Source organism: Lepidochelys kempii, chromosome 3, assembly GCF_965140285.1.
Source record: "Lepidochelys kempii isolate rLepKem1 chromosome 3, rLepKem1.hap1, whole genome shotgun sequence".
NCBI classification, from domain to species: domain Eukaryota; kingdom Metazoa; phylum Chordata; order Testudines; family Cheloniidae; genus Lepidochelys; species Lepidochelys kempii.
Window position 1 is genome coordinate 209,062,032 of NC_136382.1, and position 18,368 is coordinate 209,080,399.

An 18,368-nucleotide genomic window follows, 5' to 3' on the forward strand; every position below is an offset into this window, starting at 1 on the left:
GAAACCCCTGGCCGTGGCCGTGACTCCTGGGGCAGCTGCTAGTGCTGGGCCAGGCTGGCGAGCAGTGGGGTGAGCTCCAGCCCCACCTGGGGGTGTGCAGCTGGGAAGGGGGCCAGGCCGGCGAGCCGAGGGGTGAGCTCCAGCCCCACCTGGATGTGTGTGGCTGGAATTGGGCAGGCTGGCAATCAGTGGGGTAAGCTGCAGCCCTGCCTAGGGGCATGTGGCTAGGGGGGCACAGCCCTGGCTGGCTGAGGACCCTGGGGGCCTGGCCCTCTGGTGGCTCTGCTGGGACTGGCCGTGTCTCTTGCAGGTCAGAGCCGGTTTGGCCTGGAGCACACGAAGCCGCGGCGGCTGCAGTGGACGTGGCTGGGCCACGCGGAGCTCCAGTTCGCGGGCAGCACCACCCTGCACGTCTCCACCCTGCAGATGTACATTCTGCTGGGCTTCAACAGCGCCCAGGTGGGACCCCCCTCTCCTCCCCCGGCGTCCTGGAGCTGCCCCCAGCTCCCCGCTGGGGGTGGGAACCCCCAACCTGGCTGCAGACCCCTCCTGTCCTCGCAACACAGGGAGAACTTCCCCCCAGCTCATCCATATGGGGCAGAGACCCCCTGTCCTCCCCCCTGCACAGATACCCCCTGTCACGGAGTCCCTGGGCGATGCTCTGGAGCTGCTCCCCATGAAGCCAGTCAGGACTCTGGGGCAGTCGCCTTTCTGGGAGCAGCCTGTCTTCAGGACACGCAGCTCGCACAGCTTCCACCTTCCTGGGTCTGACCTCGGAGCATTCAGCATCCTCTGCCCTTCCGTGTGCTTCCCCCAGCAAGTCTGCTCAGGCGGGGCTCCTGGGGAAGCCCAAGGGTCCTGCACCCCAACTTCGCAGTCAGACATGACTCTCAGCCAGCCAGTAAACCAGAGGTTTATTAGACGACAGGAACATGGTCTAAAACAGAGCTTGCAGGTGCAGAGAACAGGACCCCTCAGCTGGGTCCATTCTGGGGGCCAGTGAGCCAGACAACCACATCTGCCCTTCACTCCATGTCCCAGCCAGCCCCCAACTGAAACTCCCTCCAGCCCCTCCTCCTCTGGGCTTTGTTCCTTTCCCGGGCCAGGAGGTCACTGGATTCCTTTGTTCTCCAGTCCTTCAGCTCTCACCTTGCAGGGGGAAGGGCCCAGGCCATCATTTGCCAGGAAACAGGGTGTCGGCCATTCTCTGTGTCCAGACTCCTGCCCACACCTGCCCTCTAGGGCTCTGCAGTGATCATACACCCTTATCGTACCACCTAGATACTTAAGAACTTCATAGGGGAAATGAGGCACCCCCACACTATTCAGAGGAAACATTAAGAACAGTCCCACTTCGTCACACCCCCCTTCCCTCTGTCCTCCCCCCCCCCCGGCAGTGACCCCCGAGCCCCTGGACTCCTTTCTCCACAGCCCAGTCCCTGCCCTCCTGTGACCCAGAAACCGCTGCAAAGCAGCTGCTGTGTTCCCGGGTGGCTTGTGCCAGAGGAATCAGTGTTGTTCTCTCTCCCCTTTGCCCCTCAGTCCCCCAATGTGGTACCACAGCCCCTTAGCTGGTGCTCCCCCCCCCCCAAAACCCCTATCACCACAGCCTCTGATACCTCCCCCCCATTGCCACAGCCCCGGCACCTTCCCCTATCAACATGGACCCCAGGGACCTCGCCCCAGTACACTCACTCCGGCCCCTCCCTCACGGTCCCCAGCGACCTTGCCCCATTGCCCCAGCCCCTGGGCCGTGGCCCCCAGCCACCTGGCCCACTTGCCCTGTCCTGGCCCCCAGAGCTGTCGCCCCATCATCATGGCCCTGCCCCTGCGTATTCACTTCTTGTCTCCTTTGCTCCGCAGGAAGTTGCTGTGGAGACCCTGGCCCAGGCCACAGGGCTGTCTCCTGTCCTGCTGAGCCACGCGCTGAAATCTCTGATGGGAGAGGCCGGGATCCTGACCCGGAGCCTGCCGCAGGGGGGTGCGTATGGGGAGACTGGGGAGGGGCAGTTGAGCCCTGGCCCTGGGTGGTTCCTGAACAAGGGGACCACAGATGGGGATGGAGCCCCTACGCTGGGCCTGGTTGGGGGGTATGGAGGGTTGGCCGGGTAGGGCTGGTCCCAGAGCAGATGCCAGGGAGCAGGGGTTTGTCTGTGAGCCGGAAGGGGGTTTGCATCTGGAGTAGCCAGTCCCCAAGCAGGGCTGGCTGGGGGGAGGAGAGAACTGGGCTGGTGTCTGTGTGTGGGGTGGGGGGTTTGGGGGTGGTCCCCAAGAAGGGCCGGGGGTTGGGTACATGGGAGGGGCTGGGACTGGTCCCCAAGCAGGTCAAGGGGGGTAGATGGAAGGGGCTGGGGCTGGTCCCCAAGCAGGGCTGGGGGGGATATGGGAGGGGCTGGAGGAGCTGCTCCCTGGGCGTGGCTGAGCGCGGCTGTGTCGGTCCCAGGCGTCCTGCGGCTGAACGAGGCGGCCCTGGCGCGGGCGGCGGGCCAGCACCTGTGGCTGCTCCCACAGCAGACGTACCTGAACGTGGAGGATGACGAGGGAAGCACCCTGGAGAGGAAGAGGAACATCATCTGCTGCCTCATCATCCAGATCCTGAAAGGGGAGAAGGAGCTGCACATCGATAACCTGGTGTTCAGGGTACAGGTCCTGGCAGGGGAGCGGCCGCGGGGCTCCGTGCCCGGGCAGCGTCGGGGTAACTCTGCCCTCTCCCCCCCAGGTGATCGACGCCTGTCAGAAATGGGAGTCTGGCCCCGCCCTGCAGTTCCTCAGCTTTTGCTGCAGCAGCACGGACGTGCTGTCCTGCATCCTGCACCTGCTGAGCCAGGGCTACCTGCGGCGCCAGGAGGAGAACCCCCAGCTGCTGGCGTACGTCTCCCCGGAGCCCATGCCCTCCCCGCCCCCGCAGCGCCCGCCCCAAGTCACCTTCCAGACTGTGGAGATCAAGACTATGCCCAACGCAGCCTGCACCGAGAAGAGACAGACCTTCTCTACCTTCAGGTAGAAGCGGAGCAGGGCTGTGTAAGCAGGCCAGGTGGGCACGAACACTGCACCAGGGGAGTGCCAGAGCCATCAGTCACAGGCAGGGCATTGGCTGCCCGGTGCTGGGGGCCTAGGCGTGCCCAGAGCTTGAGCGAGGAGAGCAGCCAGGCCTGGGCCCAGCCACGGCCCCTGGAGCATGAGACACGATTCCCAAGGGCTTGGGGGTTTTAATTTAAATAAAACAGCTGTGCTGATCTGTGCCCACAGTCCTGGGCCCTACCAGGGAACAGCAGAGCTTAGGCACAGCTAGAGGGACTCCCTCCCTTGCCTTGGTGCAGCTGGTGCCACCACCCCGCACTAGGGTTCAGGCAGCTGGCTGAAGATCCTAAAGCTGGGCCAGGGCAGAACGGAGCAGTCCCCCTCCCTGAGGTCCGGCTCCATTGGCAGCTCCTGATTCCCCCTTGTGCCCTGGCTCCATGTGCCCGGGGGGGGTCAGCGTTGAAGGCAGGTCCCTGGAGCTGGGCTGGGCATTCTGGGCCCGCACTGGCTGGCACGCTGTCTCCTGGGGGTTGTGCACTGGGCAGTGCCTGGCATCTGCAGCAGCCATAGCCATGCATGGTTTGTAGGCCCCCAGTGCCCACCACAACGCAGCTGGCTGGGAGGCAGCAGCATTGGCCCTGGCTGAGGGGCTCTGCACCACCTTCCCGCCCAGGGCCCAGCTGCACGCACCTTGCACCCCAGTCACAGTGGTACCAGCATTAATTTATTAAAATTAATCCAGAAAAGCAACCATACAGTAAGTTTAAAAAAAATAGAATCTTGTAAAAAAACAGGGTAACGCTTCCTCGGCTCCGTGGCCGCCCAGGGCTCCGAGGGGCTGGGCTTGGAGCCTTCCAGGCAGAGGGCAGGAGTGTGACATCAGCCCAAGTGCCAGAGCTACCATGCTACTGTGAACCCCATGCCAGCAGTAAATGGAAAGACACAGCCGTGCCCAGGGTCCCCCCATCTGCAGCCCAGCCTCCTCCTGAGCCCCATTTCTCAGGAGCAGCAGGTGGGCCTGCCCCTAGCATTTCTGGGCAGGGGGGCTGATGTAGTAATGGGCTGCAGCTCAGACTGGCTGGGTACTGACTCCTGGCACTGAGGGCACAGCTGGGCCAGCCCAGCTTTCTGCTCCCCTTAGGCCAGTGCCTGGGACCTCACTGGGGAGCACAGGGTGGCATGGGCACTGCCAAGCACACCTGCCTTGAGTTCCTGCAGCAGGCACAGCTCCCCCCTTGCTCTTCCTAGGGCTGGGGCCCCACTGCTGATGGTGGAGGAGGCCCCCACCTGCCACATTCATGGCTTCCTCGATGCAGCTCTAGGTGAGCCTCAGCTGGTCCAGTGTTCCCTAGCATGGGGGGGTGGGGTGGGGCAGGGGGGAAGAGCTGGGCCCAGGCTCAGCCCCATGGCCTCTGGGGTGCTGCAGGGCCCTGAGCCCAGGCTCACTGGGCCCTTGAGCAAAGGGTGACAGCCCCTAACCGAAACGGCAGGGTGGGGCAGAGACCCCTCACTCCCTGGAGCTGCCAGTGGGGCCCTGGTGCTTCCGAAAGGGGGCAACGGAGTTAGGCTCTTGCCACAGGGTGTGACTGGCTGAGCTGGCCTCCGGGCAGGAGCCAGAGCAGCCTGTTCTGCCCCCACAGGCACAGCACCAGTAAGACTCCCTCCAGTTGCTCCCAGTCCCCCTCCCTTCCTCAGGGTGGGACCTCTGGCCCTGGCTGGTGGGAGGCTGGCTTGGGCACCATGGGGATCCCCCTGCTGCACCAGTTCTAGGTGCATGTTAGAAGGCCCATGGGGGGAGAGAGAGTGGGAACGGCCAGGGCACAGCACCTGGAGCTGGGCAGCAGGAACCTCCCCCAGTGCTCAGCAGAAGCGACAGGCCCTGGACATCGCCTCCTCCTGCCACACTCAGAGTCCGGGCTGCCCGGCTGGCTCACACGCTCTTCGAGTAGCCAAAGATGCCCACGGGGAGATGCTTGACATGTGTTGGCCACTGCGCTGCTAGCTGGAAGAACTTCACATCGTTCCACTCCACGCCATCAATGGACACTGAGAGGAGAGAGCAGAGTGCAGAACGTAAGAGCGGCCACACTGGGTCAGAGCAATGGTCCATCGAGCCCAGTATCCTGTCTGCCAACAGTGGCCAGGTGCCCCAGAGGGAATGAACAGAACAGGGAATCATCAAGTGATCCTCCCCTATTGCCCATTCCCAACTTCTGGCAAACAGAGGCTAGGGACACCATCCCTGCCCATCCTGGCTAATAGTCATTGGTGGACCCATCCCCCATGAACTTATCTCGTTCTTTTTTGAGCCCTGTTATAGTCTTGGCCTTCACAACATCCCCTGGCAAGGAGTTCCACAGGTTGACTGTGCATTATATGAAAAAAAATATTTTTGTTTGTTTTAAACCTGCTGCCTATTAATTTCATTTGGGGGCCTCTAGTTCTTGTGTTATGAGAAGGAGTAAACAACACTTCCTCATTCACTTTCTCCACACCAGTCATGATTTTATAGACCTCTATCCTATCCCCCCCTTAGTCGTCTCTTTTCCAAGCTGAAAAGTCTGTCTAATTAATCTCTCCTCATACGGCAGCCATTCCATCCCCCTAAACATTTTTGTTGCCCTTTTCTGAATCTGTTACAGCACGCAGTATCCAAGATGGGGGCGTACCATGGATTTATAGAGGCAAGAGGGTATTTCCTGTCGTAGGCTTTAGCCCTTTCCTAATGGTGCCCAGAGTTCTGTTAACTGTGCTCAGAGCACCGCCGCGGCTCAGCAAGGGCCAGGCAGGGCTCAGAGTGCACAGCTAGGCCAGGGGGAGAGAGAGAGACTCGGGCAGAGCTCAGCCAGCCCTGTGGCCCAGCGCATGCTGCAGCCTGCCGGTGTCCGAGCAGTGGGGCAGAGCTGTTGGCCTGGGGGGCTCTGACATGGTGCCAGAGAAGCTGGGCACTAGGGATTTAGGGTGCTGGGCTGCCCTCACCTCGGAGCATGGTGTTCTGGTGCTTAGCTGTACAGATCAGGCGCGTAATCCCTTCGATGACTTGGCTTTTGGGCTCCAGGTCCTTCTCTTTGGGTTTCTTACTCAGGAACATCACTGGGAGAAGAAAGCAAAGACTCTTCGACCCAGCCCTGCCAGGGGAGCAAGGCAGGGATTCTCTGCCCCCGCCAGGGTTGGTACAGGAGTGCGGGCCCTGCCCGGGGGCCGCATGGGCCTTTGCCAGCTGTTACCTTTCTTGTTCTTCTCCTTGGTGACCACAGTCATGGCCATGGTGCTGGGGGGGACCAGCTCCCCAGGGCTGGGCACGCGGCTGACCTGCAGGGATCGAAAGTTGCTCTTCAGCGTGTTCTTCAAGCCCATCTCCCGCTTCTCTCCCTCCTTCTTCTTCTCCGGCCCCTGGGTTGTCCAGTAGTCGACCTGCAGGCCCATCACCTCCATGCCGGGGCTTAGGGACCTGGGCGACAACCACAGCCACATAGCACCAGGCCACACTCCGCCCCTCAGCGCTGGGCCTCGCCATGCCATTCCCACCCCCTCCTCACCTCGCACCTGCCATTGGCCCCCTTCTGGGTCCTGCTGCCCCACAGCCAGCTCCAGCCCCTCCTCCCCATGGGTGTCACCCATGTGGCCCAAGGGGCCTGGGCCCATTGCCTGCAATCTCCGCTTTCGTTTAACAGCTGAAGAGTCTCGGGCCCGGGGGTCTGGCTGTGTGTGGCACAGCCCCCGCCCCTCACTGCCTGGCAGCGTGTGGGCCCCCTCCCTTCTGGGCCAGGGCGTGGGGGGACGCAGAGGAGGCTGAACCTGCCAGCCCTGGGCTCTCGCTGCCTCCTGCTGGGACAGAGGAGTGTGGCTGGCTCTGCTGGAGTGAGCCGCAAGGAAACGGTTAACAAGGCTGCTGTGCCCAGTCCCCAGGGACATTAACTCTGCTGGCCTCCCTCCAGTCCCCCTGGCGGAGCCTCACCCAGCCCCCGAGAGGCTGCTGCTGACGGACGGGGAGGGCGGCGGGGTGCCCATGGCCTCCTTGCTGTGGGGGGTCCCTGCGCCGGCTGGAGGTGTGGAGCTCAGCAGGGAACTGGTGCAGACCGTGGCATCGTCAGAGTCCACTAGCGTGAGGGAAAGGCAGGGCCAAGTTAGAGGGGTGAGGGGGGCTGCTCTGGGGCAGAAGGCCATGACACCCCATTGCCTGTGGCTCTGTGGGGGGGCAGGATGGGCACTCACAGCCAGGGCTCACCACTGGTGCGTCTCCCTTCGGGTAGTCCTGGTGCTCTGGCCCTGAGGGGTGTAGATGGGACCTTCCCAGCTCCCGTGGCCAGCCGAGGCTGTAGCAGGGCTCGGGGAGGGAGGGAGGGGGGGCCCCCTTGGGGTTCCCCACCAGAGGGGTCCCTGCTGTCCCCAGTGGATCCGGGCTGCTCAGTGGGGAAGAGGCAGAGCCAGGAGCAGTGAAACACGCAGCCTGGCATTGAGGGGCACAGCCAGCCAGGCAGCTGCCCAGCCCCGTGGCTCTGGGACGCAGGGCGGGCTCACCTGAGGCGCTGAAGGACTGTTCCACGAGCCCCACCTTCACCACCTGCAGACAGAGAGACCTTAGACACCTCCCCTGGCCCTGCGGCCAGCCCCCCGCCCTACCGCCCCCCCCCCCCAGTGTCCATGCGCCTGGCAGGGCTGGCCTGCGGTGCCTGCACCCCCCCTTACCATCAGACACTCACCCCGACAAATGGCACAAACTTCTGGCAGGAGTCGTCGTCTGGGCTAAGCGAGGGAAGAGCGGAAAGGTCAGACGGCAAACCCGCTGCCCGGAGCACGCTGCTGCCCTCGGGGCGCCAGTCCACCGGGCAGGACCCTGCCTTGCCACCTACGGGCCGAGTAAGGCTTTCTGCAGGGCCATGCCCGGCCCTCCTGGCTGGCAGGGGGAGCCCCTAGTCATTCACCACATAGGGCAGTACCCAGCCCCCCCCGCTAGCAGGGGCAGCCCCCGAATTGTTCGCCACACAGGGCAGTGCCCGGCCCTCCTGGCTGGCAGGGGGAGCCCCCAAATTGTTCACCCCAGCAGGAGCAGAGCACTGCGGGGCTGGAGTGTCCCCCGGCACTGCCCCGTCCCCTACATGCACAGCACCCGCCCGACGCTGCAGCCCAGGGTCAGGCTAGTGGGGAGGGCAGGGGAGGAGCGGGGATAGCGACAAACAGGGAGCAGCACAGGGGGGCTGCAGGGGCTCCCCCCACACCCCGCTCAGCTACTGCAGGGAAGTGAGTTCACATGCAAAGCCTGGGCCGGGCCCTGCTCCAGGGCCGCAGGGCAGAGGGGAGCCGAGGGGCGGGCGGGGGCACCGGTTCTATGGGACGGAGGGACACACAATGAGGCAACAACGCAGCAAGCCACGGGCCAGTACCTGATATAAAAATCAAAATAGAGGCTTCTCTTCCTTGGGTGCCACAAACCAAGAGAAGGGAGAGGTGAGCGCGCTGCTGGGACACGCGCCAACAGCCGGCCCCCACGCACAGCCCACCCCCCAGGGGCAAGACGGCTCCAGGGCCAATTCAGGGGGCTGACCCCTGCGGGGGGACACAATTTGCATGAACCCTGCCAGGACAGAAACCATGAAAATGGCCTTGGTATCTCCCAGTGCTCTGCCCAGGGGCTAGCATTGCCCCTCAACCCCCTGCTAGCCTGGGCTCCCCCCAGCTCTGCCTGTGCCCCTCACTCCCGACCCGCAGCCACCTGCTAGGCTGGGCTCCCCCCACCCCCTGCTGTGCCTGTGCCCCCCCCACAACCCCTGCTAGCCTGGGCTCCCCCCAGCTCTACGGTGCCCCTCACTCCTGACTGCAGCCTGTTATCCTAGGCTCCCCTGCCTGCTCCCCCCACTCCCAACCCGCAGCCCCCTGCTAGTGCAGCCCTGGGCTCCCCCCCCCCCAGCTCTGCCTGTGCCCCCCACTCCCCCTGCTGTCCCAGCCCTGGGTTTCTCTGAATGAGGCAGATTAGTCGGTAGCTCCGTGGGCTTTTCCCCAGCTGGCCACGCTGCTCCGCCTTCCGCCCGCAGCTCACATTCCTGGCCTCACTGCGTAGCAGGATTAAGTCCTTGGGTGTGCCAGCAAAGGCCGGGGAGCCCAGTGCCCAGCCCAGAAGCCAGCATCCAAGCAGCTGGGCTGCCCATGTCCCCAGCCACGCTCCCACCTGGCAGATGACCCAGAAAGCCCTGAGGCTCCGTGGCAGCAGACAGCTGATACCCAACCTGCTGCACATGGGGAACGCTGCTGTGTCCAGCACTGGGCACGCCCCACAAGGGCCAGCAGCGTGAGAGAACGAGAGCTATCGGTGCCCCCCCGGGAGCAGGGGGAGTGCACGGGGCTGTGAGGAGCTCTGATCAGAAACAAGGCCCCAGAGGGAAGGGTCACCCCTGCTCTCTGCCTGGGCCCCCGCACTCCGCGCCGAGGGATACGGCAAAGGCAGGCCGGGCAGGAAGGGCATAGCGTGGCATTTGTCTGGGCATCTCCGCTCAGGGCTCCTGTGGCTGCTTCTGCCACTCACACACTGGGGGGGGGGGGCGGCGCCAGCTGAGAAGGGGACTGCACAGGAGACCCTGCATCGGTTTGGGGGACCCCAGCTCATCCAGCATAGGGCTTGGCCAGTCCTCCCCTCCCCCAGCCCTGCCCATCCGGGCCTGCTGGCCTTTCTTCTGCCACCCGGCTAGTTCAGACAGTTCCCTAGGGCACTGTATAAACTGGGGGCCACCCAGCTGGGATTCAAAGTGCCAAGGCCCCGGATCTGGCTGCGGAAGGGCCCTCGGCAGTGGCTAGAAAGACTGGTTGGTGTCCAGGGAGACTGCGTGTGCCCCCGGGTCTGAGCTGGTCGTGCCCTTTGCAGGGGCCTGAGCACTCACTCCTGCTCTCACCTCTTCTGTTTGTATGTTAGCATGGCCTCGGAGATGGGCAGCTGGTGAGACTGGCTGGCTCCTGCAATGAACTGAACCATGCGGCCAGGGACGTCCACGGTGTCTGGGGAGGCAAGGTGTTATCTCTCAGCTCTGTGTTCTCAAGGAACCAGGGCACAGTACCCAGCCTGCCTGACTCACGGAAGACTTCCCCCCCCACCCCCCAGCCTCTGCTTGAACCAAAGCTGATCAGAAGACAGACTTATGAAAAGGCCATCGGAGATGCACCTAAACCCCTCTGGACAAGGGTGACAGGAGTAAGGCAACTCCCCTCACCTCATTTGTATCATAGAATATCAGGGTTGGAAGGGACCTCAGGAGGTCATCTAGTCCAATCCCCTGCTCAAAGCAGGACCAATCCCCAATTTTTGCCTCAGATCCCAAAATGAACCCCTCAAGGATTAAACTCACAACCCTGGGTTTAGCAGGCCAATGCTCAAACCACTGAGCTATCCCTCCCCCCTGAAGATGGGACAGGGAGGCATCCCCATTAGCGCACAGAATGGAGAACAGAAATTCCAAGGCAAGAACCGCACTGAACTCTGGGACCAGAAAAGCAGGGAAGCACTGCATGATGGGGGATCTCTGTTCCAGATGTTAACGAACCCACGCCTGCACACACCCAGCTCAGTCGTTATCAGACCAATTCTAGTAAAAAATCCTTTATTGGTACCCAAAATACTGAAGCTATCTAACTGCATTGTGGGCTCCCTGGAAGGAACACCGCCCACAGCCAGGAATGAGCGGTTCCTATTGTCTAGCCTGAACAAAACAATTTTGGGATCCTCCCTTGAGCCATCAGTTTATCCATAAACAAACCTAGTGTTCTCCCTTGAACCACTGTTCTTTCCCCACAAAAACCCAGACCCACGCTCAAGGAAGTGCTCTGATGCCTGGATCCAAACTCTGCAGCAGTTCCACTGGGACCTCATCTTCTCCTGATGAAGTTCATTTGATCCTGCTGGGGGCTTGGCCTGGCTCCAGCACTCCGGACCCTCAGCTACCACCATCACCTGGGACCCCCATTGATTCCAGCTTCACAGAGTGGCGAGAACCTAGCTCTCTCTCTCTCTCTCAGTCTAGTCTTCTGACCCTGACTGGTGGGATCAGTTAGAGTTTTCTAAACCTGACTTTTATAATCAAATTGAAGTTAGATTTATTATTATCCCTGTTTTGTTTGTTTGGCTCCCCTCTGGTTATTACCTGGCAATAAATAACTTTCATCATTAAGCTGGTTGCTTCTCTCTACCCCACATGTCGGTGTTTTTTGGCTTCCCCATTCACTCTGCAGCAACGCTCCTTGTACCTAAGCTAAAGGTCCCTGCAGCGCCCAACAATCCTGGGGGGTTTGCTCATCAAGTGGGTTACGACCAGAACAATTGTAACGTGAAAGTGGGGATAGGGATGTGCTGAACCTGGGCCATATGAGAGTAGCAGCTCGAAAGTGTCTGCTGAGTCCAGGGACATAGAAGGGGTCAGCTTGAGAGTGCTAATTAACCCGGTCCTCTCAGACGCGCCCTGTTAATGTGTGTGTTCGTCTGATCCTGGGGCGGGAGGAACCCAGCCCTGGGGAACCTTGGTCTGGCAGGACAGCTCCACTGGGAGGGCACTTGCAGCAGGGAGAAGCAGAGCTCCGTGTGAGAACACACGTGGCACAAGCAGGACATTGACAGAATTACAGAACCCCCCTCTTCCCCCGACAGAAGAGTAATCCTAAATAAATGAGTGAACCCAAAGTAATGGGCAAATCTGGTAACAAAGGGCAGAGTTGAGCGCACTGCCAGCTGCCCACACAGCCCAGAGCTGGCACTGCCTGGACGCCCCTGCTGCTCACCTGCGCTGGGGGGCTCGGCCCTGCTGAACAGCTCCCTCCACGCCGTGTCCAGGAAGAGCGCGCTGTACCTCCCATCCACAGACGCCAGGTACTTGGCCAGCGGGTGTGAGCCTGCCAAGGAGACGGAGGCAGTGACACAGCCAGAACAGACCCTGGCTGCTCCCAGGAGCGGAGCTTGCTGACGCCCGGGCTGCTGCCGCCTCTCCCCCACGTGGGCAGCCTTCGGGGGGCCCTGCAGCCCCTTCCCCAGAGGGCCCTGTGCCCGGAACTGGGGTGACCAGCGGGCGGTTCTTACCCAGTGGCACCACGAGGAAGCGGAGGTAGTTCAGCCAGTCGGGGGTCTTGCTGGCCAGCTGCTCCACGAAGAACCGCAGCACGACACTCAGGTAGCTCTGGTCTCCCGCCACGGCCACTTTGACTGGGGGAGGCATGTGAGAGTTGCAGTTACAGCTGCAGAGGGAAGAGAAACCCCTGAGAGACTCAGAGCCACGCAGGGGCCAGGACAGACGCTACCCATGGAGACAAAGACACTCCCCCCACGCAGCCCAGATGAAGGGCACAGCTCCCCACGGGCAGGTCTGCTGCGTCCTGCCTCACTGCTCAGCGACCCACTGTGGCTTATGGGGAGCAGCCATGAGTTCTCAGTGTTGAGACTGACACCACCATCATTAGGGTCCAGTGTCAACACCCAGCTGGGAAATATGCGGGCAGCCCATCCCTGCTCCCAGCCCATGCACTCAGGGCCCAATCCTGCGATGGTGCACAGTCAGACCCCCAGCATCCATGCACTTCTCCTTCAAACCCCTCCCTCACTGCAAGTCGCTGAGCCTGCTCCAGTGCTATCTGGGCCAGGCCCTTCCCCCACCCCACCCCACCCCGGCCAGGGTCTGGCCCCAGAGCCAGTCTCCTCCCCCATGCCTCTCAGAGCCAGCCCCCTGCCACATCCCACACTGCATGGGGCCAGCCCCCGCCCCCAGAGCCAGTCTCCACCCCACCCTGCTCAGGGCCCGCCCCCTACCCTGCCCAGCTGCACTCACTATCTCTGGATGCGGGCGACGATGGTGTTGAAGGCAGCCTGGACGTCGGCCACAGACCAGGTGGAGACGACTGGTTGTTTGTGCGCCTGGAGCTGCTCGCTCAAGTACTGTTGAGACAAAGCCAGAGAGAAGGCAGGGGCTGAAGCCCCGCTCCAGACAGCCCAGCCTGTGGGACCCATGCTAGCCCGAGCCCATGCACACGTCCCTTCTCTCCCGCCCAGTGGCTCCAATTCATCCAGAACCCAGCACTGGGTAGGAGCAGTTCTAGAGGCATCCCTCTCTCGGGGGTATCTGTGCCAGGCCCCTACCCCAGGGCCCCCGTGGGAGCTGTGCTGCACAGCGGGGGGAGGTTGGACCCAGAGACTCCGTTCCCATGGGGGCAGGGCATTTCCAGCACTTGTGGGGGGGCGGGGGGCAGGCATACCCGGCAGAAACGTCTCCAGGACAGACAGGCTCGCCGATCGCTCCCAACAGCCTGCCCATTCTCCCAGCTTGGGGAGGGGTCCCTGAAGTTCCTTTCGGACCTGGCATTTTCTCCCCCACTTCCCCACTGTAATCTAGTCACCCCTCTAGCTCCCCTCTAACCATCTGGGCAGCCTGGGCTGTCAGTCTCACTGTGAGGCATTTTCTCCAGCCCTCCAATCGTTTCACTGGCTCTTCTCTGCCCCTCGCCCCGTTTCCAATGGCAGACCCCAGACCTGGCCACGGCGTCCAGTACTGGCCGCGCCAATGCCAGAGAAGGAAGTAAAATTGCCTCCCGGCTCCATCTCGCTAGCTCCCTGGGGAACAACAGCAGCGAGTGTTCCTGAGCCCTGAGGAATCCTGCCATAAACACGCCCATCCAGCGAGGAGTCCCCAGGGACGACTCCTTGCGAGCTCTGCCAGGCAGCTCGTTCTTAGTCCATTTAACGAGGGCTCTCGTGAGGCTGAGCTAGGCCTGTGAACCCGTGTGTCATGTGGAGCTGAGTCAAACACCTTCCCGAAGTCTCAGTATGTTACATCTCTGCCGTTACCTTTATCAACCAAACTTGTAATCCCATCAGAGATGGAAATCAGGGCTGTTTGACAAGATCTGCTTGCCAGAAACCCACCTTGGCTGGCATTAATTATATACCTATCCTTCATTAGCAATTGGATCCCATCTCAGCTTTTCCATGACATTGCATGGGACTGATGTCAGGCTAACCAGACCACAGCTAGCCAGCTAATCCCACCTGCCCTTTTTGAATATTGGCCCAACATCAGCCCTCATCCGGGCTTCTGGAATTTCCCTGGTATTCCAAGATTTATTCGAAATTAGCATCAGAGATCTCCTCAGTCAACTCTTTTAAGACTCTTGGATACAAGTTCTCCAGGCCTGCTGTTTTAAAATCGTTCGTCCCTGGCAGATGGTGTTTAATCCTCCTTGGCGACTGCTGGAATGGAAAGCATGTCGTCCTCCACGTGTGACACGAGCCCATCACCCTGGCTCCTTTTCAGCTCCAGCCCGGAAACAGTCACTGAATACTTCTGCCTTTTCCGCACCATTATTGACAATTTTACCCTCTCCAGCTGCGGGGGGGTGGGGTGAGGGAGAGCCTGTGCCACAGCCAGGACCTCCTTGGTTCTCAATAAACCAAAATGTTTTGCCCGTCTCTCCTGGTCGCCTATTGCACTGTCGTGTAATACATCGTTCCGAAGGCACTGATGCTATTCCTGGTCTTGTTCTCCAGTGGCTGCCCCCAAGCGAGGACAAAGGACATAGGGCCCTAGCCTGGAAACCCTCTGTTTCCTGGGGCTGCCCCCTGCCATGGCTCCGCAGGCAGCCTGCCCAGCTGGTGTACAGCCCGGCTCCCCTCCCTCCTCACCTGCCCTTGCCACTCGGTGACATTCACTAGGATGATGCTCTCCGGAAGCTGCTCATCTGAGATCAGGATCTGGTTCAGCTGATCATAGACAGATTTCCGGGGCACCTAAGACAGCACAACCAGGCAGGATCAAACACTACAGGGATCCCCTGGTCTCCCACAGGCCAGCCACTGTCCCACTCCAACGCCTCTCCACCCACATGGGCCAGGGTCCCGCAGGCAGCAAACCGGGCCACCCACTGCCTCTCCTGCAAGCCAATGGGGCCCAGCCCCACCGCCCTGCCATGCCCCCTGCCCTGCAAGAGGCAGGAATGCCACCCACGCTAACACTGCTGCAGCCTGACCTGGGCGCTGTGCCGCGAGTCCGGCGAGCTTTCACTGTCCAGGCTGCTGGTGCGGTCGCTTTGCCCCTTCAGGTTCTGCCGGTCCTTCATGGAGGTGCTGCGGGGCCGCCACACCTGTCTGCTTTCAGCTTTGCTGCAGGGTGAGAATCTCCAGGAGTCAGAGCTTACGCTGCAGCAGCCTTGGCCCCAGGGCTGGGGCAGCCAGGTCCCCAGGACTGTCCCCACACCATCACAACAGCTACACGGGAGCTGGCTGCACCCGGGGCCGGGCCCCCGCCGTCCCCCGCCCCCGGGGCCGGGCCAGACCCCCATCAGCCCATTGTGACTGGTCCATCAGCACTTTCCTTGCCAGGGAAGAGCGTGGTGGGCCCAGCCGTGTTCTCCCCAGCCCAGCCGTGCAGCCCGGGACTGCGGTCTGGAGCCACCTTACCTGGGTGACACAGCGTTTGGGGGCTCGGGCTTGCCGGCGCTGCCCAGCTGGGCCAGCCTGTCAACACTGCTCTCCCGCCTGGCTGCCTCTGCCGCCCCGGGGCGTGGGGAGGGCTCCTCCGGCTCCAGCGCCTGAGGGGACACACAGTCACTGGACACAGGAGAGAGACCAGGGCCCCAGAACCCCTCCCCAGGGGCTGATGGGCCCACAGCCAGTCTCCTTGAGACAGGCCTCCGCCCTGCTCCCCGTCCCACCGTCTAGCTACAGCACGTCTCTGGCCCCATCCCTGTGGGACCGGAGTGCTCGTCACTGTGTGGCCCCTCACAGGGCAGGGCTGTCGGCCCCACTGGACGGGGGCCCAGAGGCTCTGTGAGGGGCCCACCAGGAGCCTGCAGCAGAGCCAAGCTCCCAAGTGCTCTAACCACTGGACTATCCTTCCTCTCAGCTCCCTGCCTGCGTCTGCCCCCTCCCCAGGGCTGCCAGCATTCCTCCACGCCCCCACCTGAGGGGACAGCTCGCTCCCTGGACACTGAGACGCTGGGCACCCTCCAAAAGCCTCAGCCAGCCACGCCTGCCGGCCTGACAGCACACAGACACTCACCGCGGCCACCACCTCCACGCCCACCTCCTCCAGGGCCCGCGGAGCTCCGGCCTTGCGTTTCTCCGCTTGTCCCTGGGGAGAGGGAACCAGAGTCTAGATCAGAGCATCCCAGGGCAGGGCCACGGCAGCCCCACGCATGACCCCCAGCACAGGGCAGCCGGATGTGGTTCTGGCTGTCTCTGGAGACGCACGAGTGTGGGGCAGCCTGCACCCCAGAGCTCCCGCCAAACTTCTGTCCCCCCGAGAGCGCTCCTACTCCGTCCGGCTGTGCTGGGACAGGACGCCGCTCGCGCCCAGGAAAGAGAGAAAAGGAGAAGGAAATGCAGAGCAGAGCGACCCCCGCAGGTGACAAGCACCTCCCTGGGAGGCCTGGCTCCCGGCAGGATATCCCAGGCTTACAGGCTGCTGGGGGAGGACAAGGAGGCGGGGATGTGACTCACAGGGCTGCTGGACTCCTGTTCCTGCCCTTTCTGGCCGTGCAGACTACCAATCTCAGTCTGGGAACCCGAGTGAGAGACGCCCTCAAAGAAACGCCTGCAGGAGAGACAGAGACGCACAGGGAGACAGACAGAGGGCGAGATGAGACAGACACGAGGACACCGGGACCCCCGCTCAGCCTGCAGCGCCACAGAGAGGCCCCCAACTCACTCCGGCACCAGCCCAGCCCAGCGTCCCCGGGGTAGGGGGGTGAAGCTTGCAGGGAGAGGAGCTTGTCCCCTTGGCATGCTGAGCCAGAGAGCGCCAGGAGCTGAGCTGCAAAGGGATCCTACCCTCAGGCTCATGCTGGGCCGGGGTGGGGGGAGACTTGGCCAAGGGGCTGGGCCTGAGTCTGGGACCTGCGGTTCCCGGAGGTGGCGCGCAGGGCTGGGAGCCAAGGACGGGCCAGTTCCCTGCTAGGAGAGCTGGGGCAGGTTTACGCCTGTGCTCAGACCGGGACTGTCTGAGGGAGCCTGGTGCCTGCTCGCACCTCAGACTGGTGCCACATCTCCTGGGCCCCGTGGTGCCTTGTTCCATCCTGTCCGTGGTGCCTAGGGGCTGGCTGGGCTCTTGGCTGGCACAGAACGCGGATCCCCGGGACGGGTGAGGATCATTAACGGGAGGAGCTGGCATAGAGCCCCTGCCCGGGCTGCTCCCAGGAGGTGGTGATGTTGGTGTGAAGGGAACATGCCAGGGGACTGCCCTGACCGCAGGGCCAGCAGGCCTGCAGGACACTGGCGCTTTCCGGGCAGGTGGGCAGCCCGGGGGCAGGGGGCTGCTACAGCGACGCAGGGGGACGGCCCCACAGCCACCATACACAGCAGAGCTGTCGGGCACCTCAGGGATGTCGCTGGACAGAGGGTGGATGACGCAAAGCCTTTGGGGTCCGACTCCTTCCCACAGCTGGGGCTCTTGGGGGCTGCCAGAGTTAAGTCCCGTACACAGGGGGTGCCGGGGTCACCTCTCTGTTTCCAGACAGAGCCGTGTTTAACGTGAGCTGAGATCACCCCACTCCAATGCCGCCCCATCCCCCGCCACCAGAGAGCTGGGAACGCACAGCTGAGTTCAACACCCCCTGTGGTCAGTGACCTACACCAGTGCAGAGCCAGACACATGGGCTGGAAGGGACCCAGAGAGTCGTCGAGTCCAGCCCCCTGCACAGAGGCAGGGCCAAGTAACCCCAGACCATCCCTGGCCTTAGAGACCCCCCAGTGATGGGGACTGCACTGCCTCCCTGGGCAGCCTGGCCCAGAGCTTAACCACCCGAGTCAGACACTTGGAGCCCTGCCCTCCTTTCACAAGGCAGGTTCACACCCCGGCTCCTGCAGCCACTCTACCGCTGGGTGTTTCAGACTGGCCTCCTGTCGGCTGCAGAGCCATGCCGGGGCTACGCAGCAGCTGGACGATTGCCTATGATTGCAGCGGAGACAAGCCCCAGGCAGATGCCTTGCAAACCGCAGCTGGAGAGACTAGACTAGCTGACTGTGGGTACAGAGCACCGGCTGGCCGAACCCCACGAGATCACGAGGCTCTTCCTGCAGTGCCCCCCCAGTGGCTCTGGTTGGCTCGAGAAGACCTCCCCAGTGAACAGGGAGGAATGGCCAGGAACCATGGGCAGGCCCTCTCTGGAGGCTCCCAGCACCGTCTGCTCCATCCTCTACCAAAGCCACAGCAGTCAGCTGACAAAGACGTGGCTGGCTGGAGGAGGTCCGAGCTCCAGGCAAAGGGAGCTGGGATCTGGAGTCCCAGATCTGGAGAGAAGCGGGGGCCTGATGGAGGCCCAGGAATGTGGCAAGCAGCCAAAGGGCTGGCTGCGACACATCCCACTCTAAAGACTTGGCTGGAACAAGCTGA

The 18,368-nt window shown here is 62.2% G+C and overlaps 2 protein-coding genes across 7 annotated transcripts in view; one reads left to right on the plus strand and one right to left on the minus strand.

Annotated features, from left to right (window-relative positions):
* CUL7 (cullin 7) overlaps nt 1-3,085 on the plus strand; it is a 37,381-nt gene extending 34,296 nt beyond the window's left edge. For both annotated transcript variants that reach the window (XM_073339860.2, XM_073339861.2), the window contains 4 exons: nt 311-459; nt 1,864-1,981; nt 2,444-2,640; nt 2,720-3,085. In XM_073339860.2, coding sequence (XP_073195961.2) covers nt 311-459; nt 1,864-1,981; nt 2,444-2,640; nt 2,720-3,004 — 749 coding nt within the window. In that variant the 3' untranslated portion in view covers nt 3,005-3,085. The remainder of the gene's footprint in view (nt 1-310; nt 460-1,863; nt 1,982-2,443; nt 2,641-2,719) is intronic.
* A 638-nt stretch (nt 3,086-3,723) lies between these two features.
* The window catches only part of LOC140909773 (phosphofurin acidic cluster sorting protein 2), a 113,681-nt gene continuing 99,036 nt past the window's right edge, over nt 3,724-18,368 (minus strand). For 3 of the 5 annotated variants that reach the window (XM_073339862.2, XM_073339867.1, XM_073339868.1), the window contains 16 exons: nt 16,478-16,571; nt 16,038-16,109; nt 15,437-15,567; nt 15,007-15,139; nt 14,663-14,767; nt 12,816-12,922; nt 12,074-12,228; nt 11,779-11,889; nt 9,906-10,008; nt 8,406-8,438; nt 7,725-7,767; nt 7,543-7,585; nt 6,980-7,121; nt 6,249-6,472; nt 6,001-6,114; nt 3,724-5,067 (listed from right to left, as the gene is read on the minus strand). In XM_073339862.2, coding sequence (XP_073195963.1) covers nt 4,952-5,067; nt 6,001-6,114; nt 6,249-6,472; nt 6,980-7,121; nt 7,543-7,585; nt 7,725-7,767; nt 8,406-8,438; nt 9,906-10,008; nt 11,779-11,889; nt 12,074-12,228; nt 12,816-12,922; nt 14,663-14,767; nt 15,007-15,139; nt 15,437-15,567; nt 16,038-16,109; nt 16,478-16,571 — 1,726 coding nt within the window. In that variant the 3' untranslated portion in view covers nt 3,724-4,951. The remainder of the gene's footprint in view (nt 5,068-6,000; nt 6,115-6,248; nt 6,473-6,979; nt 7,122-7,542; nt 7,586-7,724; nt 7,768-8,405; nt 8,439-9,905; nt 10,009-11,778; nt 11,890-12,073; nt 12,229-12,815; nt 12,923-14,662; nt 14,768-15,006; nt 15,140-15,436; nt 15,568-16,037; nt 16,110-16,477; nt 16,572-18,368) is intronic. The other 2 variants (XM_073339866.2, XM_073339863.2) reach the window with 2 other exon arrangements.